The sequence below is a fragment of the Nyctereutes procyonoides genome, unplaced genomic scaffold, assembly GCF_905146905.1.
Source record: "Nyctereutes procyonoides isolate TBG_1078 unplaced genomic scaffold, NYPRO_anot_genome, whole genome shotgun sequence".
Taxonomy (NCBI): domain Eukaryota; kingdom Metazoa; phylum Chordata; class Mammalia; order Carnivora; family Canidae; genus Nyctereutes; species Nyctereutes procyonoides.
In genome coordinates, this window is record NW_026575049.1 from 27,416,011 (window position 1) to 27,435,609 (window position 19,599).

At 59.2% G+C, this 19,599-nt stretch overlaps 2 protein-coding genes across 5 annotated transcripts in view; one reads left to right on the plus strand and one right to left on the minus strand.

The window, feature by feature from the left end:
- TMEM184B (transmembrane protein 184B) overlaps positions 1-6,435 on the plus strand; it is a 50,440-nt gene extending 44,005 nt beyond the window's left edge. Inside the window, exons 7-10 of one of the 2 annotated variants that reach the window (XM_055328195.1) lie at positions 553-722; positions 1,079-1,273; positions 3,303-3,323; positions 3,952-6,435. In XM_055328195.1, coding sequence (XP_055184170.1) covers positions 553-722; positions 1,079-1,273; positions 3,303-3,323; positions 3,952-4,193 — 628 coding nt within the window. In that variant the 3' untranslated portion in view covers positions 4,194-6,435. The remainder of the gene's footprint in view (positions 1-552; positions 723-1,078; positions 1,274-3,302; positions 3,324-3,951) is intronic. The other variant, XM_055328196.1, reaches the window with a different exon arrangement.
- A 1,588-nt stretch (positions 6,436-8,023) lies between these two features.
- On the minus strand, positions 8,024-18,776 carry MAFF (MAF bZIP transcription factor F). 3 transcript variants are annotated; one of them, XM_055328575.1, is made up of 3 exons: positions 18,704-18,776; positions 10,461-10,526; positions 8,024-9,834 (listed from the first exon to the last, which is right to left on the minus strand). In XM_055328575.1, the coding sequence occupies exons 1-3, from the start codon at positions 18,719-18,721 to the stop codon at positions 9,385-9,387; spliced, it is 534 nt and encodes a 177-aa protein (XP_055184550.1). In that variant the 5' UTR covers positions 18,722-18,776; the 3' UTR covers positions 8,024-9,384. The 3 variants fall into 3 exon arrangements, with proteins under 3 accessions (XP_055184550.1, XP_055184551.1, XP_055184552.1); XM_055328576.1 differs by lacking the exon at positions 18,704-18,776 and adding an exon at positions 18,491-18,686; XM_055328577.1 differs by lacking the exon at positions 18,704-18,776 and adding an exon at positions 12,141-13,346.
- Between the last annotated feature and the right edge of the window lie 823 nt (positions 18,777-19,599).

Consider the following 19,599-nt stretch of genomic DNA (forward strand, 5'->3'; position numbering starts at 1 on the left):
ATGTCCTTTCATTTTGGGAATTAGTGAAGGTGACCGTGTACCCAGGCCCTGTGCCTGCAGACAGTTTACATGTATCACCTGTACCCCTCATGATAGCCCCACCAGGGCAGGGGAACAAACTAAGGCTCAGAGGGGGACATGGCCTGGCTCAAGAGAAGAGAGCAAAGCCCAGCTCTAATGTCACTCTCACACCTGTTGCCCGAGCATCAGGCTGAGCTCCCCACCTGGTGCTGTTGGCTTCCATGTCTGTGTCCCCACCAGGAGCCTGGGCACCAGAGTTGCAGGTGGGCAGCTCAGACACCCGGGAGCAAAGCAGAGGCAACGGGGGCCTGGCCTTCCCCGCTGCCGCCACTGCACCCCTTGCACACCTCCCCACCACCCCCTGCCGTTTTCGCCACTTTTATCCCTTTCTTCAGTGGCTCCCAGAGCACCACCTGGGGCGCACTGCTGAGAGCCATGGAGGTTGGCATACTGGCCGGGTAGTCGAGGGTGGGAGGCCTCTTGTCCCTCAGAAGGCCCTGTCCAAGCCAGAGAACACTGCCCGTTCCACAGTGTCAGCAGCGGCTACCTCTATGTGACCATCATCTACAACATCTCCGTCAGCCTGGCCCTCTACGCGCTCTTCCTCTTCTACTTTGCCACCCGGGACCTGCTTAGCCCCTACAGTCCCGTCCTCAAGTTCTTCATGGTCAAGTCCGTCATTTTTCTCTCCTTCTGGCAAGGTGAGGCCTGCCCCCGTGGGGCCCATGCTGCCCCTCTATCCACCAGGCACATCCTAGGTGTGGAGTTTGGGCCCTCAGGGGCCTTTCATAGCCATGGGAGACTGTCAGTGGGGCTGCTTCATGGATGGGGGTCCAGGGGACCCCCAGTGCTGACAGCCAGCAAGGAGCTAGTGGAGTGGGTTTTCCCAGAGGCCTCAGCTTGGTGTTGGCATCCCAACCCAACAGGAGCAACCACAGACCTTGCTGCCATCCTTTCCAGCAGGCATGGCACCTTGGGGGAGGAGGGCTACATGGTGGAGAGGGGGATCAGAGTGGGGGTCCAGTGTCGGGCCACATGCCCCTGTCCTCCCTTCCAGGCATGCTCTTGGCCATCCTGGAGAAGTGTGGGGCCATCCCCAAGATCCACTCGGCCCGCGTTTCTGTGGGCGAGGGCACTGTGGCCGCCGGCTACCAGGACTTCATCATCTGTGTGGAGATGTTCTTCGCAGCTCTGGCTCTGCGGCACGCCTTCACCTACAAGGTCTATGCTGACAAGAGGCTGGATGCGCAAGGTAGGAGCTAGGGTCCTGAAGACGACCCCCTGGGCGGGAGAAGCCCTCCTTGGTCCAGCCCCAGGGCTCTTCTGCCACCCAGTGTCCGACAGGTTGTGATGGGTCAGGCATTTCCAGTTCACTGTGGGAAAGGGGCCACAGAGGTCAGGGCTCTCCTGCCCTCCGTCCTCAACGCAAGGTTGCGACAGGGAGGTCGTGGAAGCTGAGCCCACCTGCCTCTTACAGCAGGCCTGGAGCGCCCTGAGATGCTCTAGCACAGTGTCCCCACGGGAAGATCAGGACAGAGACCCCAGAATAAACAGGCTCCTGGGGCTCCTCACACCAGCACAGCTTTCCATTCTGTCCTGTAATTCCCTGTGCTCTAAAGTTCTCCTTCTTTTTGAACCTGATTACTTCTAAGAAACAGACTCAGATGGTAATAGTTTTTAACAGCTTGCTTTTTACACTGGCTCATTTTTCTCTTTGTTAGGAGAAGTTGGCAACCCCAGCTGTACATTAGGGTGCCCTGGAGAGTCTTTCAGGTCCCATGTCTGGGCCTCACCCTCCGAGATTCTACAATAAGTGGTCTGGGCTTGGGCAACGTGTGCTTTCATAGCTCCCCCGGGCTTGGGGTGGGAGAGCTGCCTCTGGCTGCTGCCTCTGGCTGGTTGTCAAGGGGGTGGGAAAAGGAGGCTGGGGAGGGGTGGCTCCTGCTCTGACACGTCCCCCAGGAGTTGGGCTGCTGCCAGTGCCCTCCATGCGGCCGGAGGTGAGAACCCCACTTCCATAGGCCTAGCGCCTCGGCCCACCAGAGGCCCTGGGGACTGGGTGCTGCAGCAGCTCCTCGGCCCCATCCCCTTCGTACCTAAGCGTTCTCTCCCTGGCCCAGAAAGAGACCTGCCCAATGCTTGTGGACAGGCTGGCTCTCTGGGCCATTCCACTCTTTTTTTTTTTTTTTAAAGATTTTATTTATTTATTCCTGATGACAGAGAGAGGGGGAGGGAGGCAGAGACACAGGCAGAGGGAGAAGCAGGCTCCATGCAAGGAGCCCGACGTGGGACTTGATCCCGGGACTCCAGGATCATGCCCTGGGCGCTTAAACCGCTGAGCCACCCAGGCTGCCCAAGGGCCACTCCACTCTTACACACCCATCTGCATTCTGGCTGAGGGCTGTAGGCACACTTTCCGTTTATGATTGCACACCTACCTAATGCCAGGCTGTGCCTTACTGGCTCAGCCTTACTGCTGCCCGCTGGTGTCCCACCTATTGCCCAGTGTGGCAAACACGCAGCCAGTGGTGAGGGCAGTGGCCCTTGGACCTGGTCCTGACAGAGCCTGTGCCCTTAGGACAGCCACCCTTGTCCCTGGAGCCGGGGCTGTAGCACAGAACCGTTTCTAACCCCTTGAGGTTTAAAATGTCATGTGTCATGGCTCTGCAGAGGCCCACCGGACACCTGAGCTCTGTCCTCCCACCCACTGCTCCCAGACAACCACCCCAGCAAAGAATAGCACAGCCAGAAATACAGCTCTAGCGAAGACCCCAGCCCAGCCCTCCCGGGGGAAGGCAGGGCCCCATCTCTGTGCTGGGCCAGTTGCCCGCACACTAACCCCTCAGCCCTCCCATCGGGCTTGGGTCTGGGCTGCCGCTACTGTGGGATCTGGGTAGGGAACCTCTTGCCCCCCTTCCCAACCTTGATTTCCTCATCTGTGAAACGTCGTGAGGTTTATAAAGCATATGGCACATTGCTCAGCAATTCTAGCCAGGCCTAGAGAAGTGGGGGTGGCAGGTCCTGACTTAAACGTACAGGTGGAACCCCAGCCAGCATTCTGGGTGTCTGCTGTTTGTTCCCCTGGGAGAAAGCGTGAGCAGAGTCACCCCTGGGTGGATGCGCCCCACTGGGTGCCGGGCAGGGGCGGGGAGGGGTGCGGTGCGGTGTGCAGGCCGCGGTCACTCAGGGGTCACTCAGCTGTCTCTTGTCTTCTCTATTTCTCTGGCTTCTCTGCCCCACCCCCCCTGCTCTGCTTTTGCCCGGGGTTTGGCCGCGGGCAGTGCCGACGTATGGCCCTTACGGTAGGTTCTGCTCTGTCTGCACGTCTGTCCTGCACGTCAGCCGTGGTCGCTGTCACCAGCATGCGTCTCCCCCTCGCCCCTCCTCTGTGTTCCTGTCTCCTCAGAGCACCTGCCTGCCGGGGGCTGCCCTCTGTAGTTTGCCTGCTTGTGTGCTGGTCTTTCGTTGTTCTGGAAGACGTCCTGCTGGGTTCTGGGGGCTCAGTGCCCCTTAGCGGGGAAAGCCAAAACATTTAGTGGGAAATCTGTGGCAGGAGCGTGAAGGTGGAGAGAGCATGCCAGATCTGAATTTGAAGACCTGGGCTCCCACCTTACCTCTCGGTTTTGTGGCCTGGGCCACTTCTGCCCTCTCGGAGGGCAGCTGCTCAAGATTCACGTGTTGGCCCCACTGTGGGTCCAGGCCCCGGCAGCCTGTCCTGGCGGAGCTGGTCTGCAGACTCCCGCGCACTCCTCAGAGCGAGAGGGACCAGAGGGGCCATTTCTCTGCGCCTCCTGTGTCCACTCCCCTGCCCATTCTCTGTCGCAGGAAGGGGTCAGTGGGTAACCCAGCCTTGGGGTGGGGGTCAGTCCCGGGCCTAGGGGCTTCCCCACCCCCGGCCCCTCACCTCTGCCTCTGGGCTCCCCCCTGCAGGCCGCTGCGCCCCCATGAAGAGCATCTCCAGCAGCCTCAAGGAGACCATGAACCCACACGACATCGTGCAGGACGCCATCCACAACTTTTCGCCCGCCTACCAGCAGTACACACAGCAGTCCACGCTGGAGCCCGGGCCCGCCTGGCGCGGTGGCGCCCACAGCCTCTCGCGCTCCCACAGCCTCAGTGGCGCCCGCGACAATGAGAAGACTCTCCTGCTCAGCTCTGATGACGAGTTCTAGGTGCGGCTGCTGGTGGGGAGGACGGGCGCCTGGGCCCAGGGCAGGGTGTGCCCCCCTCCAGCTCCACGCGTGGGCCAGAGGCGGGCCGGCGCAGCTTTGGCATTGCCCGTTAATTTATTGGACCAGAAACACTCACATATCGCTTCCAGAGGAACAGCCAGGGGCTGTCGGCCCAGGGGACGGCCCAGGCTCACTCCCCGCGAGCCTTCAGGATAATATTTATACATGGCCACCCCTGCACTGCTGGGCAGGGGATGGAGGACGCCGGGAGCCACTCCTGTGCCCCTGTGGCGGTGGCACATTGGGACCAGCTGTGGCCGTGGTGGGCCAGTGGCCCCAGCCCTCCCAGCCCCCATGCGGGTCACCCCCTCCCCCACGAGACTTACAGCCCTGCCCCCAACACCGTGCAATACTTTGACCTGGGCTCTTTCCTGCCTGCTCCCTCCCTTGTGCCCTCTGTCCACACTAGATTAGCCTCACCCTGGGCAAGACGGGGAGGAGGGGACCCAGACGTTCCCTGTGGCCCCTCCTGACCCAGGCCTACCCAGCATGCTGCAAGGACCAGAGCGACACCAAGAGCCACGTGTCCCACGTTGTAAGGGCACTCAGGTGCATCTGGGCCCCTCTTCTGTTAACAAGGCCCCTCCAAGCAGGTGTCTCTGGGCCCCTGGCTGTCCTCTCCATGGCTGCCCTTCCTGCCTGCCTCACACCCCTTCCTCCTGGCCTGCTGAGGGCAGCCAGCAGCCCACACTGCCCTATCACTTGGGGTCTTTTTTCTTGAGAGCATTTTGGGCAGAGCTCTTGCTTCCCAGCTGCTGAAAGGGTTGGCGGCTCCCAACCCTCCTTCCCAGGCTGAGCAATGAGAACCTCCACAGGGTCCTGGTCTCTCCCTAGGGTTTCTCCTTCCCATTGCAGGGGATGGGTCTGAGTCTCCACATTTCAGACCAGCTTCTGGAGGAACAGTCTTATGGGAGGGAGGATGGAAGGATGGGGCATGCAGCAGGGAGCTGAGGAGTGGGAGGGTGACCCCAGACTCCTCTCCCTGGCGCCGTATCCACACAGGGCCTGGTGTCCTGCTTCGGCTGGCCCCTCGGCCCATCTCTTCTGTGCCTTAGTCACATATGAAAGCTCCCCCTTCCTAGGCCCTCAGTCTGGCCACACATATTCCCTGGGGGCTTCGTGTCAAGCTGCTGGCACTCAGAGGATCCTGCAGTGCTGGGCCACGCACCCTTGGACAGGCCTTGGGGGTGGCCAGGATCACCTGTCCCCTCTCCTCGTTCACCTCCACACCTGTATATCTGGAGCCTCCTAGGGCCAGAGCCCCCAGGCAGGCTGGGCTTAGACCGGCCACTGTCTTAGGAAGAGCCTTCGAGCAACTCTTGACAGTAACGATGTTATGTTCGTAGAGGCAGAGGTTCTGTCCTTTGAAAGCCGGATGGCACCTGGGTTTGGGTTGTAACAGCCTGGAGAAGGTTGGTGAGGAGGGCCCTGCCCTGTGGCACCAGAACTGCACCGTGGAGCCTTTTCCTTTTGGTTCATTCCTGGAACGAAGAGTGCCAAGGGTCCAGTGGGGATTCCACCCCAGTAGTCTTCCCAGGCTGCCTTTGGCCTGTGTGACCAGGCCAGCTCTCTGGGTCACAGAGGCCTGCTTGCAGGGTCCCAGAGGCCAGCTCTTGGGCCCCTTCTGGTGGGCCTGGCCAGCCAGTTCCAAGCTGCCCAGGAAGGCAGCAGGGGGGGGCAGGCTGTCTGAGGAGATCCTCTGTCCCACTCCCACCCCTGCTCTTAAAAATCTCTTTGATCCTCCTTCCAGGCCAAAGTGTGCCGCCAACTCCCTGCCCCCAGTCTTTGCCCGCCTGGCACCTGCTGGCTAGCAAGGATCATGGGGGGACCTGGGGGGGCTCAGTGCTAGGGAGCGAGTGGCCCTGGGGAGTTGCGGGGCCAGGAATGCGCGCCCGCCCACTCTACCCTTCCTTCCTAGGATGCATAACCTACCTGTCTTTTTTTTTTTTAATTTTTTCCCCCAATAGAGTAGCTCTTTGTACATAAAAAATACTTGAAAAATTAATTGTATGATGTATGAGAGGACAGAGTCCCCTAGTTTTGTATCTCGTGTATGACTGCCATGAGTTCCACCAGAAAGCCGCTCTATTTTGGTCTCTGTGACATTTTAAATGCGTGACAGAAGTGAGCAAATAAAGTGAGAAATATATATATGAGATAATATAGATTGTATTGAAATCTCCTCTGCCTGTGGGTGAGGTTTTTTCCTTCCTCTTCCAGCCTCCCGTGGGTTTGGGGGTGGGTTTGGTGCTGTGGGCAGGGGTAGCCTAGGAAACCGTCTTCCATCCAGGCTGTGACGTGGAGGGTGATGGGGGACTTCTCATTGCCAGACACTGACCCTGGGGCCCGGGTCCCTTGTGTCCCTCGCCTCTGGCTGGTGGGGCCCAGCGGTCACGGGGGCCCACCCTGCAGTGCTGGTGTGTGCGGTGGCTTGATGCCCTGTTGCCCCTTCTGCCAGCCAGCCAGAGGGCCCCGAGCACTGGCAGCCCCTTCCTACAGGTATCTCCCAGGGCCTCCTTACTCCCTGCAGGCTGTCCTCCTGGGACCCTAGGTCCCTGTTCCTAGGGGTAAGGAGGCCTGGAGCAGGGCCTGGAGGGGGGGCTTGGGGTACCAGGCCAGGTGCCTGGCCACACACCCTTGGGGAGGAGGGGCTGGCCTGCTGACAGGAGCGCTCAGGAATGTGGCGTGGGTGGGGGAGTGTGGGGGGGACTTCCCAGCCTGCCACCAACCTCCACTTATCCCCATCTGTGGCTTCCTGCTGCCCTTTGGCAGGCCTGAGCTCAGCATCCCAAGATCAGGGTTCAGGCGCCTGGGCCTCAACCTGAGAGGGGGAGAAAGGCCAGTGGACCAAGCCAATCCGTGTGGTTTGGCCCTTCCCCAACTTGCAAAGCCCGGCAGCTTCCACAGGAGCTTCCACAAACGTGGCCTGCCCTCCCCCCAGCCCTGCCACCCCTCTGGACAGAAATCCTCCTGGCTGGGTGCGAGTGCTAGTGTGAGTGTTTGCACCACGTGTTAAAGCCTGCAGCCCCTGGGTCCCGATGCTTGTCACACCTATGCCCTTGGAGCACCTTCACCTTCATCCTACACAAGAGCCAACCGAGGCTGCGAGACGCTGAAGAAGTCATCAAAGGTCACACAGCAGGAAAAGGCACACCTGGATTCAAAGCCCGATTTCCCTGACCCACAGACCACCGCACACTCCAAGCCTTTTCAGGGTGTCCCCGAGGGGCTGGCCGATTGGGTTGAAATTATAGCAAGTGTGGAACCTAAGATGAGACACAGGGTTGCCTTTTAGGCCTGCAGGCTGTAACTGAAGAAGCCACTTTTCTCTCGGCCTCCCTGGGCCTTCTGGAACATGGGGAAAATATTTTCTCCTTGGCTGTAGAAAATCAGGCCTCGGTGGGAAAGTGCTGGAAAGATTACTCTTAAATCCGAGAATTTTCCTCTGGGCGGGACTGTTTATTCACTGAAGGGATGCCAGGGATTTAACCCTACATTTCATGGTCCTGGCTTTGTCTTCCCCTGGAAGGCTCCAGGCAACCAGATGGAGGAAGAACGGAGGTTTTAGCACCACCCCACCATCCAAACACCACCACCCCCGCCCCAGCAAGAGCTAGTGAGGGCCAATGGCACAGTTTCTTCATTTGCAAATTGGGGCTAGCCCTCCCCTCCGGCAGGGGGTCTTGCCTGGGGTTGAAAGCGGGTCTCCTCATTCAGAACCTATCCCACCCCCCAAAAAAACACAGCCCAGGGACTTAACACTTATTCACTGTGGAAAAAGAGAACTTGACTTTATTCAGAAAGTCTACAAAATACAGAAGGCGGATAACTCGCTTACTGTAAGTCAGAAAATAAATAAAATCTGGGGGCCGGGCAAATATTTTTTTCAACATTTTTTTGGTTGTTGCCATCCGGCTTTCCCTAAATATAAGATAAAATGTGATTTATTTGCAGATATAAAATATAAAGTCCAGCACAGGGCCATACACTTCTCCCAGGGAGTGGGTGCTAGGTTTCTGGCTGGGGAGAATAACTTAGATTCGGTGCAATAAATAAACAGCTGTATACAGGGTGGGGGAAGAGGCCAGGGCTGGGCTTCCCAGGAGAATGGCAATCAGTGGCAGTGGCCGGCCCCCAAGCCACAGTGGACACTCCCAGGGGGAGGGATGGGATCCTTCCCTTCTGGTGGGACCCCCACCCCTGGCTGCAAGACTTCAGGACCTATCTTCTCATCTTCCCACCTGCCACAATGGATGGTCACCTCCTTGGTCCCCTTTCTCTTTGGCTGGCCAGCTCCTTCCATCTCTTCCATCTGGATCACCTTCTCAGGCCCTCTACTTCTCTTCCCCTAACTCACAGAAGCGGCTCCTGGGCCAGGGAGGCCCTCCCATCATCCTTTCCAGTCCATGTCCATAATCCCCCTGGCAACCCTAGCTGGATCCTCCGCTGGATCCCCTGGAATCTCGGGGCTGGGTCATCCGGTTGGAATCTCTCAGGGCAGGGTAAGGAGACCTGACTTTTCCAGCCCAACCACTAACCATAGAAGGCCTTGGGCACTGGCATGTCTGCTGGAGACCTGTTTCCCCTTCTGTTAACTGGCTTTCACTAGGTGATTCCTGATGCTTCTCCCAGCTTTGGAAAGCCAGGCACCCCCGGGCCCAAAGCAGAGATGGGAGCATTAGCTTCCTAGCCCCAGGAGACACACGTAGAGCCAAATTTGGTCCTGAATCTGGGAAGATGCGAGGGGCTATGGCGCGATCTGAGCAAACAGTTTACAAAATGAGGGGTGGCCCTCCTCCCGGACAGCCCTTCTCTAATCCGCTCTGTATCCCACCCTCCCATCCTCCCAGTCTAAGACTGCTGGACTTCCAGCCAAAAGAAACCCCAGACTCCAACCCCACCCTACCATTCTCATCAAAGTTGTCCCACCCCAGGGCCACCTAGTAGGTCCCAGTTATAGGGGCCACAACGAGGAAGACAGCAGGCTCGGGAGGGAACAGGTGCTCAACACAGGGTCCGGTGGCTGCAGAGAAATGACACCTGGGGAACAGAGACCACGCTTAGGCACTTTGGGAAGGAAGCGGGGGCTCGGAGGGGCGTGGCTTGGAGACGGGGCGGGGCCGGGCGGGCACTAGGAGCAGGCGGCGGGGCCGGGCCCGGGGGCGGGGGCGGGGCCCGAACCGGGCCCGGGGGCCGACTTGACGATGGTGATGACGCTCGCGGGCGCCACGAGGGCTGCGGGCCCGCGGGCGGCCACGGAGCGCGCGAAGCCCTGCAGCGCCTCGCACTTGCCGCGCAGCGCGTCGAGCTCCAGGCGCATGGCTGCGTTCTCGCGCGCCAGCTTGTCCACCTCGCGCTCCAGCTCCGACTTCTGCTTCTGCAGCTCCTCCTTCTGGCACACGCGCTTCACGCGGCAGCTGGCCGCGTAGCCGCGGTTCTTGAGCGTGCGGCGCCGCTGCTTGAGCCGCGTCACCTCCTCGGCCGAGAGCCCGCGCAGGTGCCGGTTCAGCTCGCGCACCGACAGCCCCATCAGCGCCTCGTCCGACAGGTGCGGCGTGTTCTCGCTCAGCTCACGCTTGATCTGGGGGCAGCATGGCGGGCGCATGGGGAATTGGAGATCCAGGGTCGCACCCTGCGGGGCGGGGGGGTGCCAGGACCCGGGGCCGGCGCCCAGCAGGTGCTGGGGACGACAGCTCCCCCTCCACCCCCTTCACCACCATAGGCCTTTGCCGTGGTGGCTGGATTGGCTCCAAGACCCCAAACGGGGGCAAGGAATCCAGAAAGGGGAAACTGGGCCAAACCAGGATACAAACACAAAAGGAACTACCCACCACTCCAGGGGTGGGTCCAAATTCTCACCCAGTGTCCCAGCCTGGACTCAGCCAGAGAAACCTGGCCCAGAAAGCACTTTGAAGTCCTGCAGCCCAGTAAGCACTGTTCCAATGGGGAAACCGGCCCAGAGAGGGAAGTGACCTGCCCCCTCCCCCGGGGGGTGGGGACAGAGGGGGAAGGAACAGAGCCTGTGACCAGAGCCCAGGCCTCTTGGTTTCCAGCCCAGGGGCCTTCTGGGGCTCATGAACACCTGCAGCTTGCTGAGCCACGCTTGAGGATTCCAGGAACTGAAGGGTGAGCTGGGATGCCCATTGGCCCAGGCAGGCAGGGAGGGAGGGAGGGGGAGGACAGGGACAACAGAGGCAGCCTCCTCACCTTCAGGGCTTTGCTGGATAAGGGATCCACGGACATATTTGCAGAAGGTGCCCTCTGGGCTGAGACCTAGGAGAGAGAGGAGACAGAGGTCACTTTCTTTTTTACTTAGAATAAAACCCAAATTTGCTACTAAGGCATTCAAGGCCTCTGCTGCTATGAAACTCCCAACATACCACCTTTCTCTGTCCCAGTGGTCCAGCCACAGTGGTCCCCTTGAAGGGTTCATTCCAGCCTCAGGGCCTTTGCACTTGCTGCTGTCTTTACTGTTCTCTTCCTTTTCATCTCCCCACCATGACTCTTCATCCTTTAGGGCTTTGCCCAAAGTCATCTCTTCAAAGTGGTCTAACTGTCCTGGCTAAACACCTCCTGTGTCATATCACATCATCCTATTTGCTAACCCTCATAACAGTCAGCCCTTCTGTAATTATTTTGTTTGGTTACCTGGTTATCTGCCTCCATCCCACCTCTCCTCCACCAAAATGCAAACTCCTGTGGGCTGAGGCCTTGCCTATTCTACAACAGCATCAGTGTGCCTAAGTCAGTGCCTGGCACACAGGAGATGCTCAATAAGTATGCATCAAAGGAACAGATGCCCCTCCCCAGCCATTCTTCCACATGGGGTGCAGAGATGCCTATTTGATTTTTTTTAGCTTTTCACTAAAGTATAGCCTATGTACAGCAAAGTATGCAAACCATATTTGGGGCAACTGGCTGGCTCAGTTGATAGAGTGTGCGACTCTAGATCTCAGGGTCATGATTGAGCCTCATGCTGGGTGTAGAGCTAGCCAATGACTTTTCAGAGTCCAACCTATACCCCATCAAAATAAAACATAACCAGTCCCCTCCAAGCCTTCCTCACCCAAATCTGTCTTGGGAAAGCTTCCCCTGCCCAGCACTAATTCCCCACTGCCCTGGGCAGACAGGGCAGCCCTGCCTAAACTGATGAGGGGCCCAGTGGCCCTCAGGGTCTCCCTACAGTCCTGAAAGTTCCATGTCCTTTCAACAAGTATTTATTGAGCATTTACTATATGCCAGACCTTGGCACTGGGGAGACGTGGAGGGTGCATTCTAGAGGCCAGTGGCCATAGCTTGGGGCTGGGGAGGGGACTGTCCCCCAAGCCCCCTTTAAAGCAGCAGTCCTGTCTGTACCCAGCAGATCTGATCTTCTCCCCCATTCATTGTTAGCCTGGGTTTCCTGATCTGATAGCCCCCATGGGGAGGTGTGGTGGTGAGGAGCAAACGGGACAGGGCGAGAAGATGCCCTGTGGCCTGAGATGCAGCATCCTCTCGATCTCATTAGCAATACCCGGTTTGATAGAGCGCAGCTGGGGCAAATGGGGTCCAAACCCTGGTTTCTTGAGCTTTCTGCGGGGCCTCACAGCCTCAGCTCAGCCTCTGACACATTCCCGCAGGCCCCAGTATCCCTAGAACTCACTGTGGGACTCCCCTCCCCAGGGCCTTTGCACTGGCTGTTCCCTGGGCCTGGCTTTCTCTTTCCCTAGATGGCTACAAAGCTTCTTTCCTCACCTTTTCAAATCTCATGTTCTCACTCAGTTTAGGATTCTCAGCCCCTGGTACACATACACACACACACTCTCTCTCCCCCATCTCCCTTCCCTACCTCATGTTTCTCTATAGTACTTTCCACTGAACGTATTCTTAATTATCCATTGCACATACTCATTCAGTGCCAGCTCCATGGCAGCAGAGATTTGGCCTCGTCCTCTGAAGCATCCCCAGTGCCCACAGCCCGGCCCACAGCAGATGCTCAGGTAATGGTTGTTGAATTCTCAGTGTGACTCAGGCGGAGATGCAGACAGCCCCAGGCTTCTCTGGAGTCCCCCAGCGCCTCCGGGCCCCCACAGCCAGGGGGTCTGACACCCCAGAGGGAAGCAAGGAGAGGGACAGGAGGGGGACAGTGGCACTTGAATGGATCCCGATAGAGGCAGCCACTATGGCCCCTGGGCTGGGAAGGTCTTCAGAGCCACCCAGGCTTGTGGTATCACCTTTGTGGTGTCACCGAGGCCCAGAAAATCCCAAGTCAGGACCCTGGCCTTTCACAGATGCTACGTGGAGACCCTCATACACCATCCCCACCAATCCTACCCTTCAATACAGTCCTCTTAAAAGGTCGCCTTCCTCTTCCCCACACACACCCAGGGAGGGCCTAGAATGTTCCCCTGCTGGCCTCCATTCCTCAACACAGCAACCGGAGGGTCTTTTTACCATGTGACTCTCACCATGTCACCACCAGATGAAAACCTTCCGTGGCTCCTTACTCGCCCTGGGACAGAATCCAGGCCCACCATGTGTCACCTCAGGCTCCTTTGCTGTCACTACCCACCTCCCCACCTCCCTTTGGCACCTCTGCTGCACAGAATTTCACTTCCTCTCTCCCACACTGTATTGCCTTTGGGCAACTCCACACCCTGTGACACTTCTCCCCTGACTTTATCTGGCAGATTGCTAATTCATCCTCCTGCCCTGAGCATACAAAACTCCTCTTCCAGGAAGCCCTCCCTGAGCCAAAGAATTTCTTAGGTGCCGCCCACCCTGGTACTTCTCCCCTGTCCTGTAATGGCCTGTTTCCTTGTTGTCTCCCCCCAAGACAGGGAGCTCTGCAGCAGGAGCCAGGCCGAGGCAGTTGTGGGTGCTGAGGACACCAGCACAGGGCCGGGCAGGGAGCAGGCACTGTGGTGAGATGGGGGGGTGGTCTCTGACACCATGACCCTGCTTATCAGGGTCTGAACTGAGTACCAAGCCCAAGCCCAGATGAATACCGTCAAGGAGAAAACCCTCCGGCCCCTCTCTAGTGCTTCCTCCTTTCCATCTGCTCCCTCGCTCCTGCATGGCAATGCTAGGACACAGACACCGGGAACATGGGAAGGGAGCACAGGGGGTTCCATCCTCCAATGCTTCCCCCCCCCCCCCCCCCGTGGGGTATGAGAAGCAAGGAAAGCCTGGGCTTGTGACCTTGGGCAAGGCGCTCCGCCTCTCTGGCTCTCCACTCTTCCAGCTGCAGGATCAGAACACCACCTGCCAAGCAGGGTTTGGGAGGAAACAAGTGGGGCCAACTGTAGAGGCCAGAGAGCACCTGGGGGTTCTTAGAATTGCTGAGCCTATCCAGGAGGGGTCAGGCCTGGGACGCTCGCTGGGACCTGGCTCTGACTCAGCATCTCCTGGCTGGCTGGGGTAACACAGGAAAGGCCCCTGGAGAGCAGCTGGCCCTGCCTCCTCACTTAGCCAAGGAGGAAGTGGAGACCACAGAGGGGCATCCTTCGCCTGAGGTCACACAGCAGGGAAAGGGCTGGCTGCCTCTCCCCAAATCGGGAGGAATTGTGAATGCCTATACAGGACCCGGGGCTGCATCCGGCCCCTCTTCCCACCAGTGTCACCCTGGTCCTCTTGACAGCCCTAGGAGGTAACGCCCAGAGAGGTCAACAGGGGAGTCCAGAGTCACGCCACTCACCTGGGAAGCAGCCCAGGACGGAGGCCACACTAAGCCACAGCCTCCTCTCAGTTCCTGGAGGCCCTGTTTCCCCACCTCTGTGCAGAGGAGGCTGGACTTATCAGCTCCGATACGCCCAGGTTGTGTGTCAGGTCTGCCTGAGACATAAATATGCCACACAAATACTCAGGCCCCTGTGCCTGCTGTCAGGGAGCTGGGGCGTTAGGTGACCCACAGAGGCAGACTGGGCCACGCAGAGGGGCCTGATAGGAAAGAGGTAGCAGGTTAACTGAGCCTATCGGGTGCTGGGTGCTGAGTACAGGGTGCTGTGCCCAACACAGAACCTCCGAGGCATGGCCTCACTCTCAGCCAGGTCCTTTCCCCTCTCCTGAGACCTTGGTTTCTTTGCTTGTAAGGTGGGGACGATCATAATAGTGTAAATATGTAAAACACAAGAGACTCAGACAAGGGCAGGAGTGGCAGGTGGCTGGCTTACCGCCCCATCCCTGCAGGCCCCATCCCTGTAGGCCTGCTCTCTGCAGGCATCACTAATCAATCACAGCACTGCCCTGAGCGCTGAGCACGCAGCCTTGGACTCCACACAACCCTGCACAGTTGGCCCTAGAGGCCGAAGCTGTTGGATATCCCCTATTCTACGTAAGGGCCTAAGGGCCGAAGTTCCCATCCACTCAGCTGACAGGGATTCTAAGTATTTTTGGTTCCTAGGGATGCTTTGATCCTGTTCTTCCCCCTTTTCCTCCTCCTGTTGTAGCCTCAGCCTTCAAGCAAATGCTGAATGTCAGCCAAAGCACCCCTGTTTGCTCATGGGTGGTCCAACCCCTTTGTTCTATAACTGAGGCAACCAAGCAACTGTTTGGTGGCAGTGATGGGCTGGAACCCCAGGGTCCTGACCCCCAGCTCGGGGACCTTTCTTCAGCGGCAGCCCCCTCCCCCACACATGCCCCAATTTTTTCTCTTCTTCCCTTTGAGGTCAGCAGACTTGACCTCCAAGGTCTGCAGGTTCCCTATATTCTTTGGGAGACCCGGGGAATGAGCTTGCTCTCAGGGACTGACAGCTGCCTAGGCCAGTGAGCGCCACCAGCCCTTCTGCCAGCCCCTCCCTGGCCCCTCGTCCACTCCAGAGACATCCTGCAGACGGCCCACCCACTGGCATGGGCTCCTCTCTGGCTGCTGAGCCATTCTGCTTCCTCTGTGAGGACAGAGGGAAAAAATGTGTTTTCCTGGGCCTTGGCAGCCAGCACTGGTGGAGCCTCCTCCCTGCTGGAAGGGGAGCAAAGCTGGGAGAACCCAGCGCCGCAGGGAAGCAGGGGCCTTGCATTCTAGCTCTGGGTCTGCCACCCACTCGCACCACACAACTTCCCATCTGTCACTCCCCTCTGGGTCTCAGTTTCCCAACATGCCAAACCTCCACTGAGCCCATAGTACCCTCCAGCACTGGTTACTTTGGAGTTCTGAGTGTCAGATTCTGGTCCAGAATGGAGCTCTGAGACCACCAACAGAGTGGAGGCTTCCCAGAGGCAGGGAAACGGCTGCCTCCCCCCAAATCGGGAGGAATTCTGAAAGTCCATACAGGACCCAGGGCTGCATCTGGCCCCCCTTTCCACCAACATCACCCTGGTCCTCTTGACAGCCCTAGGAGGTAACGCCCGGATTGATCAACAGGGGAGTCCAGAGTCACGCCACTCACCTGGGAAGCAGCCCAGGACGGAGGCCACACTAAGCCACATGCCTCCTCCCAGTTCTGGGAGCACAAACTCTGAGACCGTCAGCCTTGACCATCCCTCTGCGCCACCTGCACAGCCAGGGACCACTTCCCCCTTCAGCTGAACTATGACCACAGCCGGCTCCTCACTGGCCTCCAGCCTTGCGGGCCTCCACCACCGGCCCTGCCATCTGTCCTCTCCTAAGAGCTGTCAGAGGGAGCACTGCTGACAGCTGACACAAACCTACACACCTGCTCATGCTCCACCCATTTCAAAACCCTGCAATGCCAGCCTCCCCTCCAGCCCACGCTGTGGGTCCCCCAGGTCTCCACTGTATTGTCTCCCCACTCTCTCCCAGGAGCCTCATGCTAACAATGAAGGAACAGACAGGAAACACTACCATCCTAGTACATTTCCCACAAGGAGTGTGTGTGTGTGTGTGTGAGAGAGAGAGAGAGAGAGAGAGAGAGAGAGAGAGAGGATGGCACGTAGGTTCTGAAGGATCTGCTCATTTTTGAGAGACTGCTTCAAGAAATCCTATAGCCTGTTCGGACTTTCTGCTTCCCTGGGGGTTCCCAGGCCTTTTTCTCCAAGTGCTGTGGAATTTTTCCAGGACATGGATCTGGTGCTCATTCATTCATTTAATCAGCAAACTTCCAAGAGGCACCTACTCTGCCCAGACTTGTTGCTGGGTCCCAAAGGCCAAAAGAGGAATCACAACCCCTGCCTGTAGGGGCTCCATAGATGACCATCACTCCATCTGGCAACCCAACTCACTTGTCACCTCCTCAGAGAAGCCTCCCTTGATGGTCCTGGCTAAGTTAGAGCCCCGTGACATACTTCAAATCAATGTCTTCTCCTCATACTACCCATCTCAGCTGTGGTTTTGCTTTTAGTTTGGTAGCTCTTCTTCAACTTTGTTTCCCTGCTCCCAGAGGGCAGGCTCTGGATCTGGTTTCTTCACCATCTCATCCCCAGCACCTGACCCACGGCAGATGGCAACGCAGGCCAGAAGTGTCAGGACTGAGGAAGGCTGTCCCATGCTGGGTCCCAGACCCAGGGAAGGCCCAGAGGTGATTCAATGGAAGGTCAAAACTTTCAGTGCTAGCTTTCCAGCCAACCAGCCACTTCCCCTTGTCCCCTGACCCCCTGCCCTACTGGGGGACGTTTCCTGTCCAGCCCTGAAGGATGGGCCTGTCTGGTTCCTGTGCTCCTGGCTGCCACCTCCCTTACTCAAACCCTATACTCCAGGACATCCCTGGCTCCAGCCTGGGGCTGTTGGCTCCTCTTTCTCTCACACAGGTCCCCTGGAAAATAGCTGGTGTGCAGAGGCTGCCATACCTCTCCATTCTACACCCATCCTGCCACCCCAAGTATTGTCTAGTTCCTGCTGCAGATGGAGACACTGATTCCCAGCTCACCAGGGCTCAAAGGCTTGAGGTTAAAAGATTGTCTGGTTCCTCCCCCCAGCAAACTCAATTACTGCCCCCCACCAAGCTCTGAGGGTGGGAGGAGGGCAGAAGAGGACCAAGGAACCCCAACCCTGAATGTCAGTGGGCTCTTGGGGAGAGGGGCTAGGTCAGGGCCCTGCCTCTCACATCTTAACCCTTCATGGACCAAGACCACCTGTTGCCACCTGCCTGTGGACCATGCCCAGCCCAGGGTGAGGACTCTGGGTCCTAGGGCTGGCCCAGGCCTTCAACTAGCTCCTCAGGTCCAACCATCAATAGGTCTGACTAATCCCACCTGTGAACTGAAACTACCAGGAGAGCAGAAACCAGCTCCACCCCAACCTCCCGGTCTCACCCTCCCCAACCTAGCAGGTACAACCTCCAGAACCAGGACCAGCCAGAGTGGCCACCAGAGAGAGGAGGTCAGGGATTCCTTCTGACTTGCCACCTTTGCGTTGGGTTTTCTGGTCCTTCTTCCTCCTGAGAGGGAGGGGATGGACCCCCACCCCCACCCCGTGCTGGAAAACCTGGGGACCAGGACAGAGGCACCAGCCTATTTTGTTGCCAGCCCGATCCGGGTGCTGAGGCCAGGGCCGGCCCTCTCTCACCCCTCAGTCCAGCCGGGTGGGGCCTTTGATACTTTGCCCCACCCTGTGGCTGCAGGCGCCCGCTCTGGGCCAGGGACAAGCACGGCAGTCACATGGCCGTGTCCCTGGGAAACTCCGTAGACAGAAGGGCCCGGCTGCGGACTGGTCGGAAGGGGACAGCCCAAGGGAGAGTTCCCGTCCCCCCGTGTGACCAGGGAGCTGGCCACTTCCGTCGATCGAGTCCCTGTTCTGCGTTTATTCATGTGGGGACACTCTTTCCGAGGGGCACACGGCTGGCACGCAGGCCGCAGGGGGGTCTTCGGCCCCGGGAGCGCGTGGGCGGGCGGACACACACGCACACGCACACGCACCCCCGCCCCCGCCCCCGTCTCACTCACGCACCGGGTAAGATCCGAGCGCCCCCGGCCGGGAACAGACACACACGCCCGCCCCCGCCCTCGGAGGTAAACAAACCGCGCACGCCCGGCCCGCGGGCGGGCGCCCAGGGACTGCTCTGGCCGAGTCACGTACGTGCACACGCCGCCCCCCGCCCCGCCTGGGCGGACGCCGCCGCTCGCCGGCCTGCGCTGCCCGGTCCCTCCGCGCCCCGCCGCGCCCCGCCGCGCCCCGCCGAGCTCGGTGCCCCCGGACCTCCGGGCCCCGCTCCCCCGCCACCCGGCGTCCGCGCCCCCTCCCCCGCCAGCCGTCCCGGCGAGGGCACCCCGCGGGCCCCGGGCACGATCCCGGGCACGATCCCGGGCACCCGGCCCTGCGCCCCGGCTTCCGCGCGCCCGTCCCCGCCTCGGAGCCCTTCCCTCACCCGCCTCTCGGCCCGCTCCGCCTGGCCCCGCCGCCGCCGCCGTCCGGGCTGGCTGTCCCGGCCCGGCGCCCTGGTCCTGGCTCCCTCCGGTCCCGACCGCGGGTCGCTCCGAGCCGGGCTCCCGAGAGCGCCGCGCCGAGTTTTGTTGTGGGGCGGGCGGCGCGGGGGGCGGCGCGGAGTTGTAAGGCGAGCTTCCCGGAATTACTCACTCACAGGATTCCTTTCATTCATAAAAACCCAGTCATGCGGTGACGTCACCGCCCGGCGGTCCCTCCGGCCCCCGAGCGGCCTCCCGGCCCTCGGCCCCGCCCCCAGCTGGCCCCGCCCACACAAGGCCCCAACCCCGGGCCTCCGCGCGGCCGGGCCGGGCTCCTCCACGTGACGCCGCGCGAGAGCCGCGTGGGCGGAGGTGTCATTTGTCTCATTTTGCAGTCCACAGCCCCGCGCCTCTTCTTTCAACCTACACCCTCCGCCTCGATGATCTCATGCAGTCCCGTGGTTTTAAATGCCACCCATGATCTCCGGGGAGCGCTGAGTCCTGGACTGCCCACTCTGCACCTCCACCTGGGTGCCAGATGAGGGGCAAACACCCAGCTCTCGACCCAGCTCCCGGTGCCCGCAGACTCCCCACTTTCAGTTGTTCAAGCCCATCGCTCTTTCTGCCTTCATCCCCATTGGTCAGGCTGGCTCCACCTCCAACGCGGTCCAGCATCTGACCCTCCTCTCCTTCCCACCTCCCAATCCTGGCCCCTGGGCCAGGCACCATCAATTCACCTGGAGAACAGCAGCAAGCCTCCTGACAGCCTCCCCACTTTGCCCCTAAAGGCTTTCATCACACACCCGACAAGGTTCTTAAAACAAGGATCAGACCGTTTCACACACTCACACCCTCTGGCTTAACACCCTCAATAGCTTTCATTTGCATTGAGAATATAGACTATACTCCTCCTTCTGGTCTATAGGGCCCTAAGCCATCTGGCCTTTTCCCAATTCTGCAGCCTCACCTCCTTCCATTCTCCCCTCACCTACTACCCTTCAGCCACACTGCCCTTCCTACTGTTTTTCAAACACACCTAGCTTTTTCCTACCACAGGTCCTTTGCACTAGCT